General features: G+C 39.7%; 2 protein-coding genes across 4 annotated transcripts in view; one reads left to right on the forward strand and one right to left on the reverse strand.

Annotated features, from left to right (window-relative positions):
• On the reverse strand, positions 1-17,961 carry LOC111333766 (uncharacterized). Of its 3 annotated transcripts, none has more exons than XM_088741357.1 (8): positions 17,710-17,961; positions 15,611-15,694; positions 5,953-6,219; positions 5,165-5,437; positions 4,231-4,602; positions 2,795-3,006; positions 2,147-2,326; positions 1-1,234 (listed from the first exon to the last, which is right to left on the reverse strand). In XM_088741357.1, the coding sequence occupies exons 2-8, from the start codon at positions 15,672-15,674 to the stop codon at positions 884-886; spliced, it is 1,719 nt and encodes a 572-aa protein (XP_088597483.1). In that variant the 5' UTR covers positions 15,675-15,694; positions 17,710-17,961; the 3' UTR covers positions 1-883. The 3 variants fall into 3 exon arrangements, with proteins under 3 accessions (XP_088597483.1, XP_088597481.1, XP_088597482.1); XM_088741355.1 differs by having other exon boundaries at positions 2,795-3,009; positions 17,710-17,957; XM_088741356.1 differs by lacking the exon at positions 17,710-17,961 and adding an exon at positions 15,800-15,914 and having other exon boundaries at positions 2,795-3,009.
• The window catches only part of LOC111333779 (uncharacterized), a 21,792-nt gene continuing 18,746 nt past the window's right edge, over positions 16,399-19,444 (forward strand). Inside the window, 1 exon segment of the mRNA XM_022939402.2 lies at positions 16,399-16,513. Coding sequence (XP_022795137.2) covers positions 16,481-16,513 — 33 coding nt within the window. The 5' untranslated portion in view covers positions 16,399-16,480.

The raw sequence follows: 19,444 nt of genomic DNA on the forward strand, positions 1-19,444 counted from the left end.
TAAATGTTGCAATTTTTAATTCAGTTTAATTCACTCTACACTTACCTATTTAAGACATTCAGAATCATACTATTGATCAAACAACAAAGTTATTATTTCTAGCACTGATGTACACAATCTGTCCTTCATTACGTAATTATTGCCCAAACAATCGTTCTTGATGAAAAGACGAAAATGCTATTGCGTCGTCAACTTTTTCTTTGTCAATTTTGTCAGGGAGGCAGTTAACGATGCTGCACGCTATTAGCACAGTCTCAGAAGCAAACAAAACATGCGCTGTGATTTTATGCGCTGCAAACCGATTGTCTCGGCTGCTAGTAATTAGACAAGCCGAATAGTTACACATGCAACAAGAGCCTGGAAATTCTGACTGGTCGTCTCTGAGGTCGATTGTCAAAATTATATATCATTTAGGTCGAAGCCCAAAGAAAACAATTTTGGGAACATTCGTTTTCGCAACAACAGAAATTTTCTGATCGTTTTGATTTCTTCCGGAACTCAGAACGATCTCTACAGTTTCTACATTGATTCTTACAAGCCGTTTTAGCGAAGCTTTTTCATGTTTATTCTTTTAATTTTTTTGATTTTTTTAATTTTTTTGTATTTTTCCCCCTTCCCTAGTCATAATTGAGCACAAAAAAAGCAGGACTTCTAGATAAAAACTGATTTTTCCCTAGAGGAAAAGGGTTAAAATGGAAATGCAGAATGATGCCGTCTGTACTTTATGTTAAAAAATAAGATTCCACTCTATTGTCACTTATTGCATGATTTTTACTTGTGCCAGCGTGGCTTCGAATGATAAAATTGCGCGTAGTTCATCACGTGTTTGAACGCTACATTTCATTTTCACAGCCCCATAGAGAAGTGAGATTTTGTATTTTTATCACTCCTCGAAACTTGAAATGCTCTCTTGAAGTTCTTCGATCAGAGGCAGTACATTAAAGTTTCCAGTGCTGCTTGGTGCTCCATATGCTTTTCGCAAAGCTATTACGATTTCTCTCGCCTTTTGAGCTCCAACTTCCCCTCCCTGTTGTTTGCGTCGCTTCTCTATCTCTTGAAGTTTTGCGTCAATCTCGTCTATGACAGTCATTGTTTGCTCCTGTGCCTGGCTTCGTAGGTTTACTTCATCATCGTCTGACTCAGTTCCTCCCTGTTCAACAGAGGTCAGATTTATCAAACGTCCTACCAAGGATGGTAGGCTTGCAGTACAGGTGGACTTTCCATCTACTTCTTCCTGTGGTTCAAGAAAATTAATGCTGAGGTTATACCATAATTTTGCAGCTGCACTGATTTATACTTGTTAAATTTCACTAAATGTCAAACAGTTATTGTTTGTCCTTCTGCGGGCTGATATTTTTCACTTAGTTTTCGATTAGTAACCATTTATAAAAGTCTTTGACTCTGAGCTTGGTTTTGAGTATTTTGTTGTTGTTTGTCTAACATGAATTGTACAAGTACAGCAGTGATGTGATCCCGCTGCAATGACCCAACCAACTGAGTTATTGGGAGAGCCCCTAAAGACCTTGCGTTCCCGTGAAATGTTTTGTCAGCGCGTGATTTGTAATACACATTAGTATAATTTCAGAGCTGAACAAAGAGTTTCCAGCAATCTGATTGGTCGAGCGGTTCCTTATATGACGCTATATAAACCGCTCCGCGCGGTTTATATAAATTGTTAAACTAAAATGTTAATAAATGTTACTAAAATGTTATGATTTTAGAAATTTCTCTGTTGTTCAGCTCTGAAATGATACTAAAACAATTATTATATGGCTGTGTCTCACAAGGACTGGCAACTACCGAATTCACGAATTTGATTGGCTGAAATCAATATTGAAAGCGGTCTAGATTTTCCCATCTAGACCGGCATCTAGACCGGTCTAGAAAAAAAAGGTACAAAGAATATAAAAAATTGGCATATAAGACACAGCCATATAATAAACATCTTATTAACCGCGCTAGGTCGGTCTGTATGGGAGAATCTTGACCTCGGTCGCTGGTACAGACCTCACTGCGTTCGGTCTGTACTGGCGACTTCGGTCAAGATTCTCCCATACAGACCTCCCGCTCGGTTAATAAGAACTAAGTAAAGGGACTTAATGCAAGACACATTCGCCTCAATCTTGTTCTTTAAATTTGTTCTTACTTTCATCGAAGACATCTCAATTTCTTCTGGACGTTTTCTTTCCTTCCCACGCATTTCATGTTCCAGCCTTCTTTCTTTCTTCTGGTCATCGTCTTGTGCTTGAACTGTTCCACATTCTTCTATGTGAATAGCCTCCCTTGCTTCGAGAGCGGGGTTTTCAAGCTCCCCTTCACGAGCACGCTTTGATCACAGAAAAAAAGGACGATAAAGACTTACGAAGTAAAGTAGAGAACGCAGATTGTAATGCACCGATCAATTCATAGCCTCAACATCCCCCCTGGGTAACCCACGGGCATTTGGTTCGTCCGTGCACGGGGATGAGACTTGTAAATGTACTGAGGTAAGCTAAACAAGCAGTACTGACACATAAATTGTATGCGATAGTTAACTTATAAGGAAACTCAGCATGGAAACACGACAAAATTTCTGCGAAATGGTCAAGGAATTATTAAGTTATTTTTCAGCCTATAAGTCCAAGGCTCCCTTTAATCCATCAGACTTTGGCCCTACTGTGAAGTATAAAGTTGCTCAAAGAGATTCTACACCGAGAACGCACTCTCGTATCAATTTTTATATGCTTTCTCGGAGAACGAGGCAAAAGAAAAGAAAACAAATATGCTAAATAAAAAATATATATATATGCAATACCGTTAGATCCTCAATTATCTCATGGCTAGGTAAAGAGACTTCCATTTCTAGCTCCGCTGAAACAGCTTGTACCTCCTGTTGTTTTCTTTTAACCAGGTACCTTGCACGCCTGCATGCGCGTCGCACGAGAAATATAACTGCAAACAGTAATAGCAGAAGAGCGGCCCCTCCACAACCGAGCACAAGAGAGAACGGGAAGGCCTTGGGCTCCGCTGCTATCAAAATAAAATCAGAATAGATATTTTAACCTTGATCTCAGACGGAGACTGGTTACAAATTGTCATACAAAGAATTTTCAAAGAAAAGATAAGACCTTCTATTTACTCGCATGTAAAGGAAAAGACGAAAATTCATGTAAGATTTATGAGCCCAGTAGAAGCAATCTTCTTTGAAGACCATCCTGGACCCCATATAGGTCTCACTGTACAGCTTATTCCCATTTAGATTAAAATTCAAATGGTTCATTCACCAAAAATTTCCAAAAAGGTTGTATTAAGAGTGACGTCTGTGCGGCTTTACGTTTCTGGAAGCATTTGTCAGGCAACTAAAGCGAAACTTCACGGAGTCTTCCCACCGAATCTTTTAGTATTACCATGCTCCTAAGCGCCTCATGGATAAATGTAATCAGTTCACTTCAATTCAAGAAAGTACCAAAGACGACTTTCGTACTTTGGGAAGAAAACACCGAAACGCTTCCTTAGCCATGATACCTGTGTCTGACTACATCGTCGTCCTCCTTGGTCTAACAACTTGTTGATTCTTTTTTAAGCATAACCAATCACTGTTAAAACAAATACAAGCTTACATGTACGCGTTATTAACCAAGCTTGTTCGGCCAAGATGAGTGGATATTAGCCGATTTTCGTTTTTAGGCATCGAGACGAAGACAAGGTCCACAAAATCGCAAAAAAGGGAAGGAGGTTGATATCCAGTCATCTTGACCAAACAGGCTTGGTCAATAAAGGATTTATTGCATAGCAAAGATATTTCGCTTTATTAAGAATCAAGAGAGACTTCTTTTTTTCAAGAGCCGGCAAAGAAACCCAACCGTATTTGTAAGACAACAACCCTCGAAACTCGTTTATTTTTTCTTTGTTTTGACTGTCATCTGCTGTTTTCTGTGACTTTATCAGCGATATTATCTAAAAGTTACGAAAATTGTAAGTCCGGTCCACGCAATTTTTTTCCAGCGCGGGATCAAAGCGGGCAATCCCGAGCGGGCACTTCGGGCCCATCTTTCCCGCTCGGGTAGCCAATCAGAACTTAGGATTAACCTCACATTACCCATGGCCGCCACCAACTATATAATAACAAGAATTGTCAAAGTTCGTGTCTTTGTTACCTGGCTCAGCCTTCGGCTTCGGCAGATACCTTAGACCTCGGTACTGATAATTTATCTCATTTTCAACCTCATCCAATAATTGCTTATTGCTTACCTACGCAACTGTTTCTCCCAGGACAAAGGGTAGTCGTTGCTTCATATTTCTCCTGCCCACCGAGAGGAACATTGTTTATGGAAGGATAAAAGTATATTTTCTCCTTCTCTGCTCCTGTGCAGCTAAGCATGTAAGCATCCTCAGCACTGTTAATCTTTCGAGTCATAGGGCACTCTAGAAACTTCATCGATCCTAGATTTTCTCTTGAGGAATACTGAACAGATATTCTGGCATATTTCCTGTTTTCATCTTCGATGGCTCTCAGGGGATTCTTGAATCGGTCTCGTAATACAACTAAGAATGTGAATGTCCCTTTTCTGGTGGTATCAGTTCTAACATCCTCGACGGTACTCTTGATTGCGTCAATTGGATCTACGAATGCACAAACTCATGATTATTTTTAAGTTTTTGAATGTACATGGCATTTCTAAACAAAAAGAGAAGTCGCAAAAAGAAGGAACAGTATCGTAATTGCTATGTTGACTGACATAAAAAGAATGTTAATTTAATATTATTTTATTTAAGAATGTTTATTTATTCCTGACCTTGGCACAGGGTGCCCAAGCTATCCATGAGAAGATAATATCACAAGCACTTAGTATGATAGGATAATATTATAAAGCTTGGTACAGAAATTTATGCTCCGCTCTGTAACTCCGTAAATGATAAAGCAAATAAACTCTAACCTTCCAATAGTGTTGTTTGTGCTATTTTGGTTCTCTGATAGCGATTTCAGGTCATTTCGTACAGGCAATATTTCCCACCTCCTCCTTCTCAGACACGGACGACGGTCAAATGCTCGTGGGTTTCCCGTAGGGGAGGAGAATATTGGCGCTTGGAATCCACATAATTCTAGTACTTGTCTGATCGTATATGTTAGCCAGAACCCTAAATTACCAAGATTTAAAAGAAATCTGGTTTAAAAATTACTCACATTGGATAAGAATCTTCTTGGAAACCCACTCCACCAGCCTGTTACTTAGAGTCAAGCCAACTCGCAGACGAGTGCTGGGTGGAAACTCAGGAACATAGCAAGAAACAATGGAATCCCTACAGATCCCCTGTTGGGTCTTTTTTGTACCATTTGCTGTTTGAAATCTGACGAAATACCGTATCCAGTCCTTACAGGAGATGCCGCTGATGGTCAAGTGAATACTTTGAGCCGGCGAGACAACTGAGGGTGAGATGTTTGATACTTTGAAGGGCTCTGTGACAAAAAAATAGATCATTGATACCTTAGCATGCGATTGGTATATGACGACCATGCTGTGAAATATTAGTGAATTTGCTGTAGCTTTGTTTGAGTCAATTATTGTAAAATCATGTCTTAATCCAGGTCATGGTTTTGACAGAAGATAGTGCCAAAAGGGACCTTCATTAAGTGGTAAGGACGAAAACGCTGAGGAAGACGTCGATTTAAAAACGAATTTGTTTTTTTTTTGGCTAGAATTTTGCGAATGGCTGGATGTGTTTATCGTCTCCTATGGCGCCACACTTCACCTTCAGCATGACGTATGTGAGCAGCCAATTGAATCTCTAAGTAAATTGCCGTCAAGGTTTCTGTTCCCAGACCACACACATTTTAGCGATTTAACGTTGTTTTTTTTTGCAAAGGAAGGACAAGAAATATGTTGTTTTTGGCTTTGCCCTGTCTTCGTTGTCGTAGCTGTCGTGGATTGCTTAAGAACACTGCTGCTAGTCATCATGAGAAAATATACTAACCATGAAAGTAGAGCGGCGTTTTTGTCTTATACAGTTGCCCACCAACATCAAGATGAACAGAAACTCGGTCAACATTTCTCATTGGCGGCGTGTCACAGAATATAAAACCATCTTGCATTCTGGCCGGAACTGAAATATCTTTGAAGCGACACTGAAGGCTGCTGTTTGACGTCATGTTCAGAACGCTGTTAGTTTTGATGGTCAGGGTTGTGACTGCTCTTATAGGGACGACTGCTGGCTGAAATGTTTGTATTTCCAAAGGTGAAGCTGAAAATTTAAAGCAAAGGACAACCTTAGCCAAACGCTTGATACTTCAGTGGTCTCAATAAAATATGGTAGAAGTGAATAGTTTGGAGAAGCAGGCGGAAAGCTTTGAAGTCCTGGAGAGCCTTAAATTATTCCCAGGGAGATCCGGTCTCCCTCAGGAAGTTTTGAAGATCAATACTCTTAATTAACACATTCCTGCATTGTCAGGTCTATTAAAAAATATTCTTTACCATTGTTGCTAGAGTTCGACCAATTCTTGAAAATTTAAAGAGAATTACACGTATGTTAGGGCATTACAAATGGGTAGATTCACCCGCTAGCCAGTGGATATAAAACCCTCTACACGAGAAGTTAAAGATCAGTTGGGGAAAGAGCATCCAAATCAAGACCTGGCTTTCAAAAATAGAAACGCCAGGCCGTTAAAGGAAAATATCCTTCCCATATTAGGGTAGGGGAGGGGAATAGCCATTTATAAACCCAACTCGTCTCGGTGGGGACAAGAAAGTCAATCAAATTTCGTTGAATGACAGTTGCAAAAACTTAAAAATCTTAATTCACACTACCACAAAATCTAACAGGTCATAGCTACGTTATAAATGATATAGATATTATAATCATTCAAATATTTTTGCTTTCATAGCCCCGTGAAAAGGAGTGAGCTTGACTATAGCAAAAGTGACTTGGGAAACTTGAGAACTTAAATTGTAAATAAGTCATGGCTTTTATCTGATGGTTTACAGTTTGCTAAGGTAATTGAAATGTCAGTTCATACACAGGAATGTACATTCCATATGACCTATGAAATACTGGTAACTGACAAAAAATATCTGTGTTTGACAGTGCAGTTGCACCCTAAGTGACAAACGTTAATGATAGCCTGTAAGCATAAATGTGTGGAAGTTATGATGCCAATTGACCGTATTTTTGCTTGGATAACATGGGGTTTCATGATTTTCAATTTTCAAACTTTCAACTTTGAATTGTAACTGTTTACCGTAATTATTCCTTTTTACTTTAAGCCCTCAAAAGTTGTAAACGGTGAGTCTCTAATTAACCTGATTTCCATCGATAAAAATTGTGTGAACATAATTTTGCGTACTTTTAGTTGCATGTGTACAACATTGTAACATGTAATGTTATTTGGATGGCGTTAAATATTCAGGCTTAACCTTCCAATAGTGCATGGTGTTCTTACAAATGTTGATAGCCAATCCACAAATGGAGGGAACTTTGATACAGCCAATTGGTCACAACATATGCGAGTTTCAAAAGGTGGGGAATCTGGAAAAGCAAGGATCCTTCTTTATTCACTGAGTGAGATCTTAAATTATTGGGTACCCTCCTCTTTTAATTTATGTTTTTACTTTGACCTTTCCTAATCTTTAGGGGTAACCTTGACGCATAAAGTTTAAATCAATTAGCATTCACATGGTGCATAGGACGAGGATATGGGCTCTTTACGGCTTGATAGCTTGGTTACAAAATTTAAATAATTGGATTGTGCCCACGATGTCCTGCTTTTTATTCTCCTCTGGTTATATGCACAAATAAGCTAATCATCATCACTGACACATTCACTCATTTGGTCCACTAAACTAAAAAAGATGATAACCTTGTTTGTTAAGTGAAGAGAGGAAAGTCTTTGCTTGAGACCCCTTGTCTACATGTTCTCCATGATCCCAAAATTCCCTTGAATAAATCACAGAGAGACCATACCATGTGTTCGTTGACACGAGGCCAACAAAATCTATGAAGGGTTACGAATAAAGCTGTGGCTGCAGCGCTGTGCAGTCAGTTCGGCCAGCGGCAATAAGTACAAGTGTTTAGCGATCGCGGCCCTTATTTTTGTTTTGTTTTTTTTGTTATTGGCCGCTATCTTGTTTTACTTTCGCTTTTCACGTGTATTAGCTAAGTCAGTTCCAGTTAGTTTGTAGTCATGATCCACCAGGTCCATAACTTCCAAGTATACAACCTAAACGGTAAGAACATTTCTTTGGTATTACGCTCGATTGTTCGAAGTTAGACAATTGTATGATTAACCTTTATATTTTCGCTAGAATGTTATCTCTCAAGACTGTGTGAATAAACTTCGTTTGGGCTTTTGAAACTCCTCCTTTTATGTCTACGGGAGGCAGCCACAAAAGCTCTGAAAACTGCGTCTCTAAATTGCATCCAAGCAGCGCTTGGCATCCTGCGGCAGCCTACCGCGGTTCAAAACTTGATTGGTTAATTTGAAACGCCCTGCATGCTTCGAATTCCTTTGGTCACTGAGTCTTGCGCCGATCATATCGAGAAAGCTGTATTGAGTTGAGTTTCATGATTTTAGCATCGACTGTATCGAAAAACGCCTGAGGGATGAATCTCAAATTTGGGAAAGTGAGAGAGCAACAACTCATTAATCAACAACCGTCGCCAGTCTGGAGAGATGTTCAGTAGTTTGGCGTTAATTTCAGTTGGAAGTAGAGGAAGTCGTTTTCGGAGATATCAATCAGACTGAATTCGGTGTATGATCTTGTGTTTATTCCATTCAACCAATGTTAAGAGTATCTGATTAGCGACGTACATAAAGATTAATTATACGTATATAATTGACAGGTAATGTCCTGATTTCATTACAGTCTTAGCTGGTGACCACCAAGTTGCAAGCATTGTCACCCTTTCTTTTCTTCACCGGCCTCCAACTAAAAGTAATTTCGTAAAAAGACTCTTCAAACGGCCCATGAAGGCGAAATAATACCAAACATGAGTCAATTAACATTACACTTAACTTTGTGGAGATATTTAGACCGAGATGTAATTTAGATATGCAATTTTCAGAGCTTTGTTCATAACCCTCAGAGATTTTGTTCGTCTCATGTCATAGCCTGTGAACAGGTTCTCTGCTTGGAAAAAAAAGTTTGTTTGGGGAATTGGGGAAAGGGGAGAGAGCCTGTAGACATACAGTTGAGGCCACTATTCCGCCCTCTTGTAATTATCCTGCCGATCATCTGTAAGGGAGATCGTTATCTGTCAATCAATTTCGCGCGGGCATGAGTAGCTCTCCCGCGAAAATTATCGAAAATTATTGAGCGAAAATTATCGAAAATTATTGAGCGAAAATTATCGAAAATTATTTAGCGAAGATTATTGAAAACTATTTAGCGGAAATTATCGAAAATTATTTAGCGAAAATTATCGAAAATTATTTAGCGAAAATTATCGAAAATTATTTTAAATTATAATGGTACAGATTTGGATACTACGACTTCTCCAAAACTTGAAGCTCTCGAGTCAACGGCACTACGATTCTCTAAGGCGATGCGAATTATGGACGTAAATTGAAAACCGAACTTTCGGACTTCAAGCAGGGCCTAGCGACAATTTGACGATTCGATGGCCCGGTAAATGTTATGTTCGAGTAACAATGTGTTCAAAAAGTATTGTTTAATAGAAGATTTTGCGTCAAATCGAAGTTTTTTCAGAATTTTCAACATAACGCTGCGCAATTTCTGGCTGTGAAGGCAAGTAAACAACGATCTGAGCATGATGAATTTTACCGCGTGGGCTTTGTACAAGTGAGAAATTCATACGTTTTTCGCTTATAACAGCAAATCAACGGACAAATTTGCATGTTACCTTTTGAAATATGATGCACAGGCTCATTTGCACACATGCGAAAATAGTTAGCGACTTTTATCTTTCATCTTGATTTGTTAGTTAAAACGTAATATGCACATATCGCTTTTTTTGTCGGAAATTAAGTTCTTTAATTAGTCTTCTTTCACTGGAGCTTGTTTTTTGGAAAAGACGATTTTTAAAACTTTACTGCGCATTGTGTTTGCATTCTTGGTTTCTCCAAAATTTTGACTTTTCGTAGGCACGTGTTACACGTAAGTGTCAATTGGTCAAACATGAAGAAGAGATGTTTACTCAAATGGCATATGGTATTTCGAGGACTGGACTGGACTGGACTGGACTGGACTGGACTGGACTAGTAAAGCGCGGACTAGTAAAACGAGGACTAGTAAAACGCGGACTAGTAAAACGCTTTTAACTACCTTTAGAAATAAAAATGTTTCGGCGAAAGTTTTCTCTTTAATTTGAAGAATCCGAATGATTTAGGGATACAATTACGAGTTTAATTACGGGAATATCCTCCTTGAACTTAACAATTTGATAGCGAGTGAGTTATAAGGAAAACAAATGTTATTCAAATTAAAGAGAAAGCTTTCGCCGAGACATCTTTATTTGTAAAGGTAGTTAAAAAGCTTCCGAACAAATTTTCCAACATTTTTTTGAAAAGTAACTGTCACGATGTGACACCTGTCAATTGAAGAGGAAAGAAGCATACGCTTTTGAAGAAACAGCAGTACTGGTGTGACAAACAAACACGAGTTAACTGATCATGCGACGATTTTCTCGTAAAGAGAAAAACAGAGATCTTACGGAAAGTATTTTTTATTTCCAACAACGATTAATCTTCGAAGATTTACCTCTGTTCCGTTTTAAAATGTCACGGAAAGTCAAACTGTAAGTGAATGCAAATATGTGTTTTGGAGTTGTCAGTCTGCTTGTTTGTTTTCTGCAATGGCGTGTGTAAATCGGTTATTCTTCCACCGAAAAGCTGAAATCAATGAGACTCTTTCTACCTAGACACAAGGAGATTTAATGCGACTTTTATTCATGAAATTCCTGCGTTTCTGCCGTGAAATTTACGACGAAAGTGTATTTTAGGAATTTGAACTGGTGCTGAAAAAAATTCTTTCTTAACCTAAACTTATAAATTCGTTTGTATCTGGCGCATGTCAGACTCATTTGTAGCTTAAAGGTCAAACAGGGATTGTCACTCACTAAATTGGCTCGCCATTAAGTCTTGTGATCGCCTGCGTATGAAATTGTTTGTTGTTGTTGTTGTTGTTAAGTCCGCCTGTTACTAGTCAGCGTTTTACTAGTCCACGTTTTACTAGTCCGCGTTTTACTAGTCCGCGTTTTACTAGTCCTCGTTTTACTAGTCCGCGTTTTACTAGTCCTCGTTTTACTAGTCAGCGTTTTACTAGTCCGCATTTTACTAGTCCGCGTTTTACTAGTCCGCGTTTTACTAGTCCGCGTTTTACTAGTCCGCGTTTTACTAGTCCGCGTCTTACTAGTCCGCGGTTTACTAGTCCGCGTTTTACTAGCCCTCGTTTTACTAGTCCTCGTTTGACTAGTCCTCGTTTTACTAGTCCGCGCTTTACTAGTCCGCGTTTTACTAGTCCAGTCCTGTCCAGTCCACAAAATACCATATGCCTACTCAAATCGCGTGGCACGCGCCGACCGAAGAGCCGATGTCAATCAGAACTGTCAACAGTCAAATCCTCGCCAATGGGAGCTTGCATCAGGATCTGATGCACGGAATGGCGGTCCCAAATGTAAGTCTACAGGCCTTTTCGCTATTTCCTCTCCCCAGTTCCCCGCTCGAGCAAAGGCCTGTTCACAGGCTACTCACGTCAGCGATTATTAACCACGAACACATCGTTTGCATACCTGCCAACCCTCAGAGTACAAAAATCTGGAGACCTCTTGCGATTTTTGCAGTGAACCGAAATCTATGGTGGCCATCCTCAATTTCGGTCGATGTAAGCCGCGCGCGACAACCTGAACCGCGCCAAATTTCTATCATGTATTGTGCAATTTGATTGGTTGTTTTCTGACCAATTACGATACTAGTTAAATGTATATCATTTTAATTGCTCTGTTTTACTTTTTCCGATGGAGAACAGCTTAAATAAGAGCATTAATTCCTTCTTGACATCTCGAAAACAACTAAATCATTGAAAAAAAAATTGAAAAATGCCACGGTAGGTATTTCCCGGGAGACTTGGTGCTCTAACCGAAAACGGGAGAGTTGGCAGGTATACGTTTGGCCTGCCTGTGAGTAAACTCTGCATTCCTTGTGTGTACGTACCGTACCACTCTCGGTAGAGAGAAAATTAACCTCGGACCCAAGCCGCTTTGGCGGCCGTGTCCAGTCTGCACATCAAAGGCACAGGCAGAAAGAAACGAACTTTGAAGTGATGGTAGAAAACGCTCGTTTTCAGCGCACTGCGCGGAGATTTTGGGAGTTTAGACAATTTCTAGGGTGCAATAATCTTAGACCGTAGGCTGTGGGTACAAAAATTGGCGAATAGATGGATATTCTGGGTGCAAACCGCCTCCACGTGGAGACAGTCGAAATCGTGTGTGTGTGCAGCCTTGAATTCGTCTTAGAACAGGAAAAACAGTGATGGCAAAGCAAGCTTAAAATGGCAGAAATCGCCGAAAATCACAACTTACACACAAAGAGTGAGTACGTTTTATCAATCTTACGGGTAAAATGTTCATAATTCGGAATATTTAGAGTCGTAAATCGACCATATTTCGTTCCTCATACTATTCGCGTAACTTAACACCGCGTCACACAACGCGTGACGCTTTCCTAAACTAGTATTTCGCTTTTCCCCGAGACGCGAGCTTGGGATACCTGTACTTGGTTTACGGTCAATTTGCCACCCAAACAAACTCGCCAGCACTCTAAGTGAAATCGCCACCGGTGGCGATTTGTCTAAAACGTTATGTGTGAAACTTACATCAAATGAAAACTAAGATGTAGTGGTATATTGCGAGGAGGGAAAGGTGTAGCATCTTAATAATGGAACGTTAAACGAAATAAAACTTGCAATTGTTGATATCACGAAGATTATGATCAGTCTGCGAACAGCGAAACCAGAGTAATATTCACCGAGTCATTTTCGCCAAGAGATTTACGCCGATATGAATGAAATCCGTATGAAACTTAGATCATGTAAGTTTCATACGATTTCATTCATATTGGCATAAATCACTGATATCACTCGGCGAATATCACTCTGGTTTCGCTGTTCTCAAACTGATCATAATCTTCGTGATATACACATGTTTTATTTCGTTTAACGTTCCATTATTGAGGCGTTACACCCAACTTCTGTGTCCCTCTCCCTTTTCGCAGTATAATACTACATCTTAGCTTTCATTTGATGTAAGTTTCACATGAGAGGCTACACAACGTATAAGTCAAATCGCCACCGGTGACGATTTCACTTTGAGTGGTGGCGAGTTTTGTGGTGGCGAGTTTATTGTAGTGGCGAATTGACCGGATACCCTGTGCTCATGACAGGAAAAACAGTGATAGTTAAGCAAGCCTTCATGAAACAATCTTTCGCTTTTCCTCGAGAAGTGAGCTAGGTACGCCTGTGCTTAACCTTTTCTTTTATTATTCGGAAAGTTTACCATCAAACCTCGACTGTTTTTTTTTTCGGGCTCGCGAGCAGACATCTGGAATGTGGCTTATTGTCACGAAATCGGCAGGAAATGTTCTTAGATGATAATTAGGATAATAATAACTCCGTTTCGCTTTAGTGGAATTCAATTATTTACCTAAACTGCGCAGTTATCTTCAAAATTTTGCAGAATGCTTCAAGATTTAACAAAGCTCGCGAGTGCGTTCTGTTTTCGTTAAGAATCCAAGAGTTCCACTTTACCTTCATCTACATGCCAATGATGAGTCCCAACCTAAGAACTTCACTCGTTTGTTGGGTTTTTATTGATATATAAGTGGAAACGTATTGTAAAACATAGATATTTCAGAGCTCAATCTGTTATTTCGTCGAGCCTGTAACTCTTGTGGTGAAATTACGAATGCCACGGGTGCTTCTATATTCTAATGTACAACCGAAATGCTTAAAGTGCTACTGAAACGAAATTTTCGTATCTGAAATATTTGCTCTAACCTGTAGTTTTGAATATGCTGGTCATCATGAGATAATTTTCTTTGGCCAAAAAGAAGCGAAAGCTATCTTTTTTATCCGTTCAAATCAAAAATTTTACACAAAACCATGTCCGGGCCCTGGTACCGAGCCAAATGGATTGATGACGTCACTGGTTGTGTTCACTTCGATAGCGTGGTTTATTTCACTCTCTGTTTGTTTGTATTCGTGGGCGAAGGAGATGGCAGATATTAAAATTTTGTCAAGTGAATCTTCTTCTGAACGAAGCGAAGTTGTCTCCAGTAGCGAAGAGGAAGATGGTGGCGTAAAATGGGGTTGACAGGCCTACACGACTCCCAAGCGTGTGTTTAGAGTAGCCTATTCAAAGTTTAGCCCTCACGAGTATGTTTTTGAGCGACCACCCTCTTTTGTAAGATACGAGCGGCGGATTTTTGTATAGTTCGCTCAGTAGTGGTTGCGTTTCTATTAAATGCCAGGTTTTCATGAGAATTTGCTTTGTGTGTGGCACTGAGTACGCACATCAGGGATTGCGTCTTTTTCGAATCGTTCGCCTTCGTAGATGTACAGCTATTTTTTTGACTGTCTCGATCGTTAAGTTGTCTTGATTGCTTTCAGCTTGCGCCACGCGCGCTGATTCGATCATACTACAGTTCTTGGTGTTCAGTGTTCCAGCCGTTTTGGCTCGTTTTCTTTTCTTTATTTCGGTATTAAAACGACCGATTTCACGTTCATAAAAGCACATGATCGCCTTTACTGTTTCTTGCTCCACGTTGTTAAGGATTTGCTTTATCTCATTTCTGAAATCCTCGTCTGCTCTTAATTTGGCCCTCGCCCTATATTGTAGGGATTCTGGGCATGTTCTGCTGGGCATTTGGTACTGAGGGATTTGTTCGTTATCCTCAGACTTGCCGAATAGATCATCTTCAGTAGCGGTGTCGTATGAGGCTTCCATGTTTTCTTCATTCTCTAAATGGCATTGCTTTGGCCCGGGGCATTTAGTAGCCCATCTGCCGTTATAATGTCTTTCGACATTTCTGTAGATGGTCAGGCAAGATCGCGGTTTCGATACTAATCTTGTGGATCTCGTCAGTTGCCGATTAACTAAATAGACTCGTAGAGATTCGTTCTCGGTATCAGTCGGGAATTTTGCTCCCTATCTAGGCGAACCTCTCGCAGATAGCCAAGATGCCGATGTGGCCGCCGAGGAATAAGACGAGGATGGCATTTTGCCCGAAATCCTCTTTTTCGGCCTCCCAACATGCAAGCCACACTCCATGCGTTTACCCTTCTTTCACAGAAGTACACAACCAGTGACGTCACAGGGCTGTTTTGGCCGCGCCAAGATGGCCGCCAATTTTGATCTCAGCCGGTCAACTTCGAATGGTTAAAAATGTACTTTCCGCAGTGCGTTGGCCCAAAAAAAGTACACAGCGTTTGCAAATAACGTTCAAACTCTATTATATTGCAAAAATCTCGGATATGAAAATTACGTTTCAGTAGCACTTTAAACAAATTTTGCGTGTCGGTAGGTCTCAAAAACAAAGAAATACATTGCATAGCTGTCTAAGCATCAATTCAATTGAGGCTACTCGTAGATCTATTGATGTGTTTAAAAAACTGATTAAACTCACCCGAACAGGAGCTTCCTACTATGGCTAGTAGAAATATTACTTGATATTTCCCTAATACTGCCATCTCTTTTCGACACTGGGAGTCTAAAAATAATGATAAAGCAAAACGGTCCTCAGTTAAGAGTGCAGAACGTGACTTATGCAAGTCTAATTAACGGTGGAGTGATGGAACAGGGGCAATCATTTTACCCTTGATTAAAGAGCATCCAAGGTCCGAACATCTTTTAGCCCATGAATTGAAAAAAAAAAAACCAAACTGAAAGCCTCCACCACTTCTAAGAAGACCTGTTTGTGGACAAAACTTTCTTTCCTTGTCAAATGCGAAACGCTAGAATAACATTTTATCTTGAGGACGACCTGCTGACCTAGTTTTAGCTATAGAAAACGTCCTGATTGGTTAGATCCGATGTTCAACGAACAAAACTTCCGTCTCAGCGCTGGTACGCATCCAGCTACCTCTGGTGTGTTAACCGCAAACTTCAAACTGCGGTTAGCGGTTTTGAGAGAACAAAAGCCAAATTTCCGTCTCAGCGCTGACATGTTAATCGCATATCAGTGTGGGGGAAAATGGTCGGGGTTGAAACCGTGACTTAATGGTCCATAAACAAACAAACTGATCAAGACAGACTCTTAAGCTCAGCCTGACCAGTACAATAGAACTCGTTACTTGAGCAAACTAGCAACCCGGTAAGGGAATGTGTTGTTTTATACCGAAAAAAGGTTTTCATGAGCTTGAAATTGTGATTTTACCCCTTTTTAACTGTATCGTGTGGCTTTTTCCTATAGTAGATCTGACTTATTAATATCAGTTGTTCGATCCGAGGAGTGAAGTTTTCTCTCCCTTCAACGGAACCAACCTCAGCCGTCAGGATGAGGTTGAGGCTTCAAGAGCTTTTATTCTTGGTAAGTGTACTTGGTCTATGTCCTAAGGGAAACATGTGTTTAGGATTTGAAATTGTTGTTGAAATACACATGCGTAATTGGAATACTTTAATATTCGACAAAACATTTTTCTCAAGCTCCCATGTATGAGTCCTAAGTTGTATATACTCAGCTACCCAAATTATTCCAAAGTATTCAGGTGGCAATTTTTTCGTCAGGAAAGGTTTCCAGCCGCATCCTCCATTATGGTTTTTCTTGCTGTTAAGTATCTATTTGTCACACGTTGTTTCTTCTCCTATTCATTTGCTGACTATTCCACAACAATCATTCGATTTAGCAATTTTCTACATACTTAGCTCACTGATAACAACCGTACCTGGTTTTCTGCCTAACATAACATGATTCGGGGAAATTAAATGATGAGCAGTAACTCGGTTACTCGACTTGGCTGAGTATACTAAACTCTACATTAAGAACAAGTCTTTGTAACAATCAAATATCTTCGGAAATGAAAATTTTCAACCCCCTTCAAATTCTGCACGCAGTTAGGCACTCAGGGGGATGCACAAAAATGCCCTTTTTAAAGGTTGCAGCACTCGTGTTGCCATGGTAACAACGGCTGCTTGTTCAAGGCCTGGGGCCTCATTTTCATACAAAAACATCTCAAAAAAAGAGTAAAATGTTCATTTCTCTATCTCAAGCTAAATACATTACCAATTGGTACTTCTACCATATATAGCGACATCATTTTTCTTCATTTTGATGCATTCAATTTTTCCTGGGAGTGAATGTGAACACACCAATACATTATTTATCTCGGTACAGTTTCGGTCATTTTTTATGTAGGGTAAGACAGGAAAAACGTTTATCTGAATTTCTCCAAAAGTACACCGATTCTGGAACTGAAACTACCCACCTAATTAGTTATAACATTCTTGTTTTTAAATATGTAAAGTCTCTGCGGGCCAGTCTCTACTTCAGTTTCATAGGGGCAATTCGCAAACGAAGCTCAAAAATCAGATACTGCATAATTTAGCGATGTTTACATCTAATGTTCTCGGCAACAAACGTCTCAGACAAATGAGACGTGCAAGGCTTGGAAAGAATGTTATCTTATGAGCAATATCCCGAAGAGAAATCTCGCCTCTGGTTTTTATCTTTTGAAAGAATGGATCAGCCTTCGTGAAAGGTTACTCTACGTAGCTACAAACATATACCTCAAGTCGTCTGCATATCATCCAGATTCCGAGTGCTGCATCTTCTTTCACGGGAATTTGAGCAATCCGAAATCCTCTGAAGATACACTGTTATACTTGTATGTCATTTGAAACATGTTAAACCGATAATTCGTCATAAACGTGTACGTTGTCACAATGGCGTGAAGCTGTATTTCCCCATGAAGTTTCCATCGGTTGCTCCAAAGAAGACGAGAAATGGACATTTTTCGATATTTCAGCAGATCTCTCCGCATTCTGAAGTAAAAACAACCAAAAAAAAAAAAAAAAAGAAGAGGAAAACTTCGATTGAACGCTCGTAAACACTGAGAGTCTGAGAGCATAAATCGCAACTTGTCAGCGGTAGTACTACATGTAAAACCCAGTTGCAACAATAGCAATTTGAACGACTCGCGCGTAAACCATCACTGAAGTGGAGATTTTGAACAATTTAGTATCCCCGCAGTAAACGTTGCTTCTTTATCCTTATCTTTTAATTTTTTGTTTATCCCTATCTTTTATTACCCGGAAAATGTACTTGCAAAGCTGTTTTTTCTGGGTTCGCGTGCAGACATGTGGAATGTGGTTTATAGTCACGAAGAAGGCTTGAAGCTCCAAGGTGCTAATTATGGGTATTCGCACGTCCGTTTTGCTTCTAGTGGAATTCAATTATTTATCTGAAACCGCACTGTTGCCCAAAAATTTTACAATGCTTCAAATTCTGATAAAACTTAACAGTATCTGGTATTCTTTCTAACACAAGATAATTTGGGGAAAGGCTGAGCAGAAACTCGGTCTCTCGACCTTGTTGAGTTTACAAAACTGAACATTCAGGTTTCTATTCATTTTGGCAATCACTTAGACTTTCAGAGCTCGTACTCTTCGGAAAATCATCGGAGTCGTTTTGAGAAAAAAGAAACAGACCTTGAAAAATTCCGGTGCAATTTTGATGTTGTAAGTGTGTACGTGTTATGTGTGTGTGTGTCTGTGTGTGTGTGTGTGATAGTTTAGGTCTTACCTCCGCTGTAAATATTTAATTTACACTATTTAAATCAGCTCTCTGGTGTTTTTAGCTACTTAGCTATTTCAGGAAGCTGGTAACCCTTAAACAAGTTTATCAAATGAGTTTTTTTACAAATGACTGTAATTCCTAAATTATGGGGTGATAAAGTTGTTGTTGTTGTTGTTGTTGTTGTTGCTATTGTCGCTACTTTCAGTTTCTTTCGGAAGGGGGAGGGGGAAATTGATGGCTCGTGAGGTGGATGTTAGGAGAATGCACGACCCGTTCGACTTGTGTTTATGCTAGCAATTGCCGTAAGGTTCACACTGTTCAAGCAACAGGATTTCGGACAGCTCAGGAAAGGGCTTGACCACTATTACAAATGATGCATTTCTGTTATTAAAATGCAAAGGAGATTACAATTGGTAAGATTTTCTTACGATAAGCGCGAATGTTATCATTTGGAAAGACAAGGAATATACGTAAATCTCAAGTGTGTGTAATTAACAACAATAAGAAGCTCATCATTCTTTGCTTGCGCAGTGTCAGCTAAAGAGAACATGAAACAATCGTGTGGAAATAGGCTCCCTATTGAGCATTCTTTTAAGCTGAAGTCATATGCCACCTTTTCATTTGATTTGAATGGTGGTATGTGTTCGTAACAGCCGTCTTCGAAACCGGGACGGAGCATAAGACCTAAAGAGTAAAAACTCCTCTATGTTGACGATCGTTCATTTT

This window comes from Stylophora pistillata, chromosome 12, assembly GCF_964205215.1.
Source record: "Stylophora pistillata chromosome 12, jaStyPist1.2, whole genome shotgun sequence".
Classification (NCBI taxonomy): domain Eukaryota; kingdom Metazoa; phylum Cnidaria; class Anthozoa; order Scleractinia; family Pocilloporidae; genus Stylophora; species Stylophora pistillata.

Bases quoted from the DNA above. Each gene is read 5' to 3' on its own strand.
- LOC111333766 (XM_088741355.1), bottom strand. From the start codon at position 15,674: ATGGCAGTATTAGGGAAATATCAAGTAATATTTCTACTAGCCATAGTA. The intron at 6,220-15,610 runs GTGAGTTTAATC...TTAAATTTTCAG, and splicing joins AGTAGGAAGCTCCTGTTCGG to CTTCACCTTTGGAAATACAA. The intron at 2,327-2,794 runs GTATTGCATATA...CTGTGATCAAAG, and splicing joins AGATAATTGAGGATCTAACG to CGTGCTCGTGAAGGGGAGCT.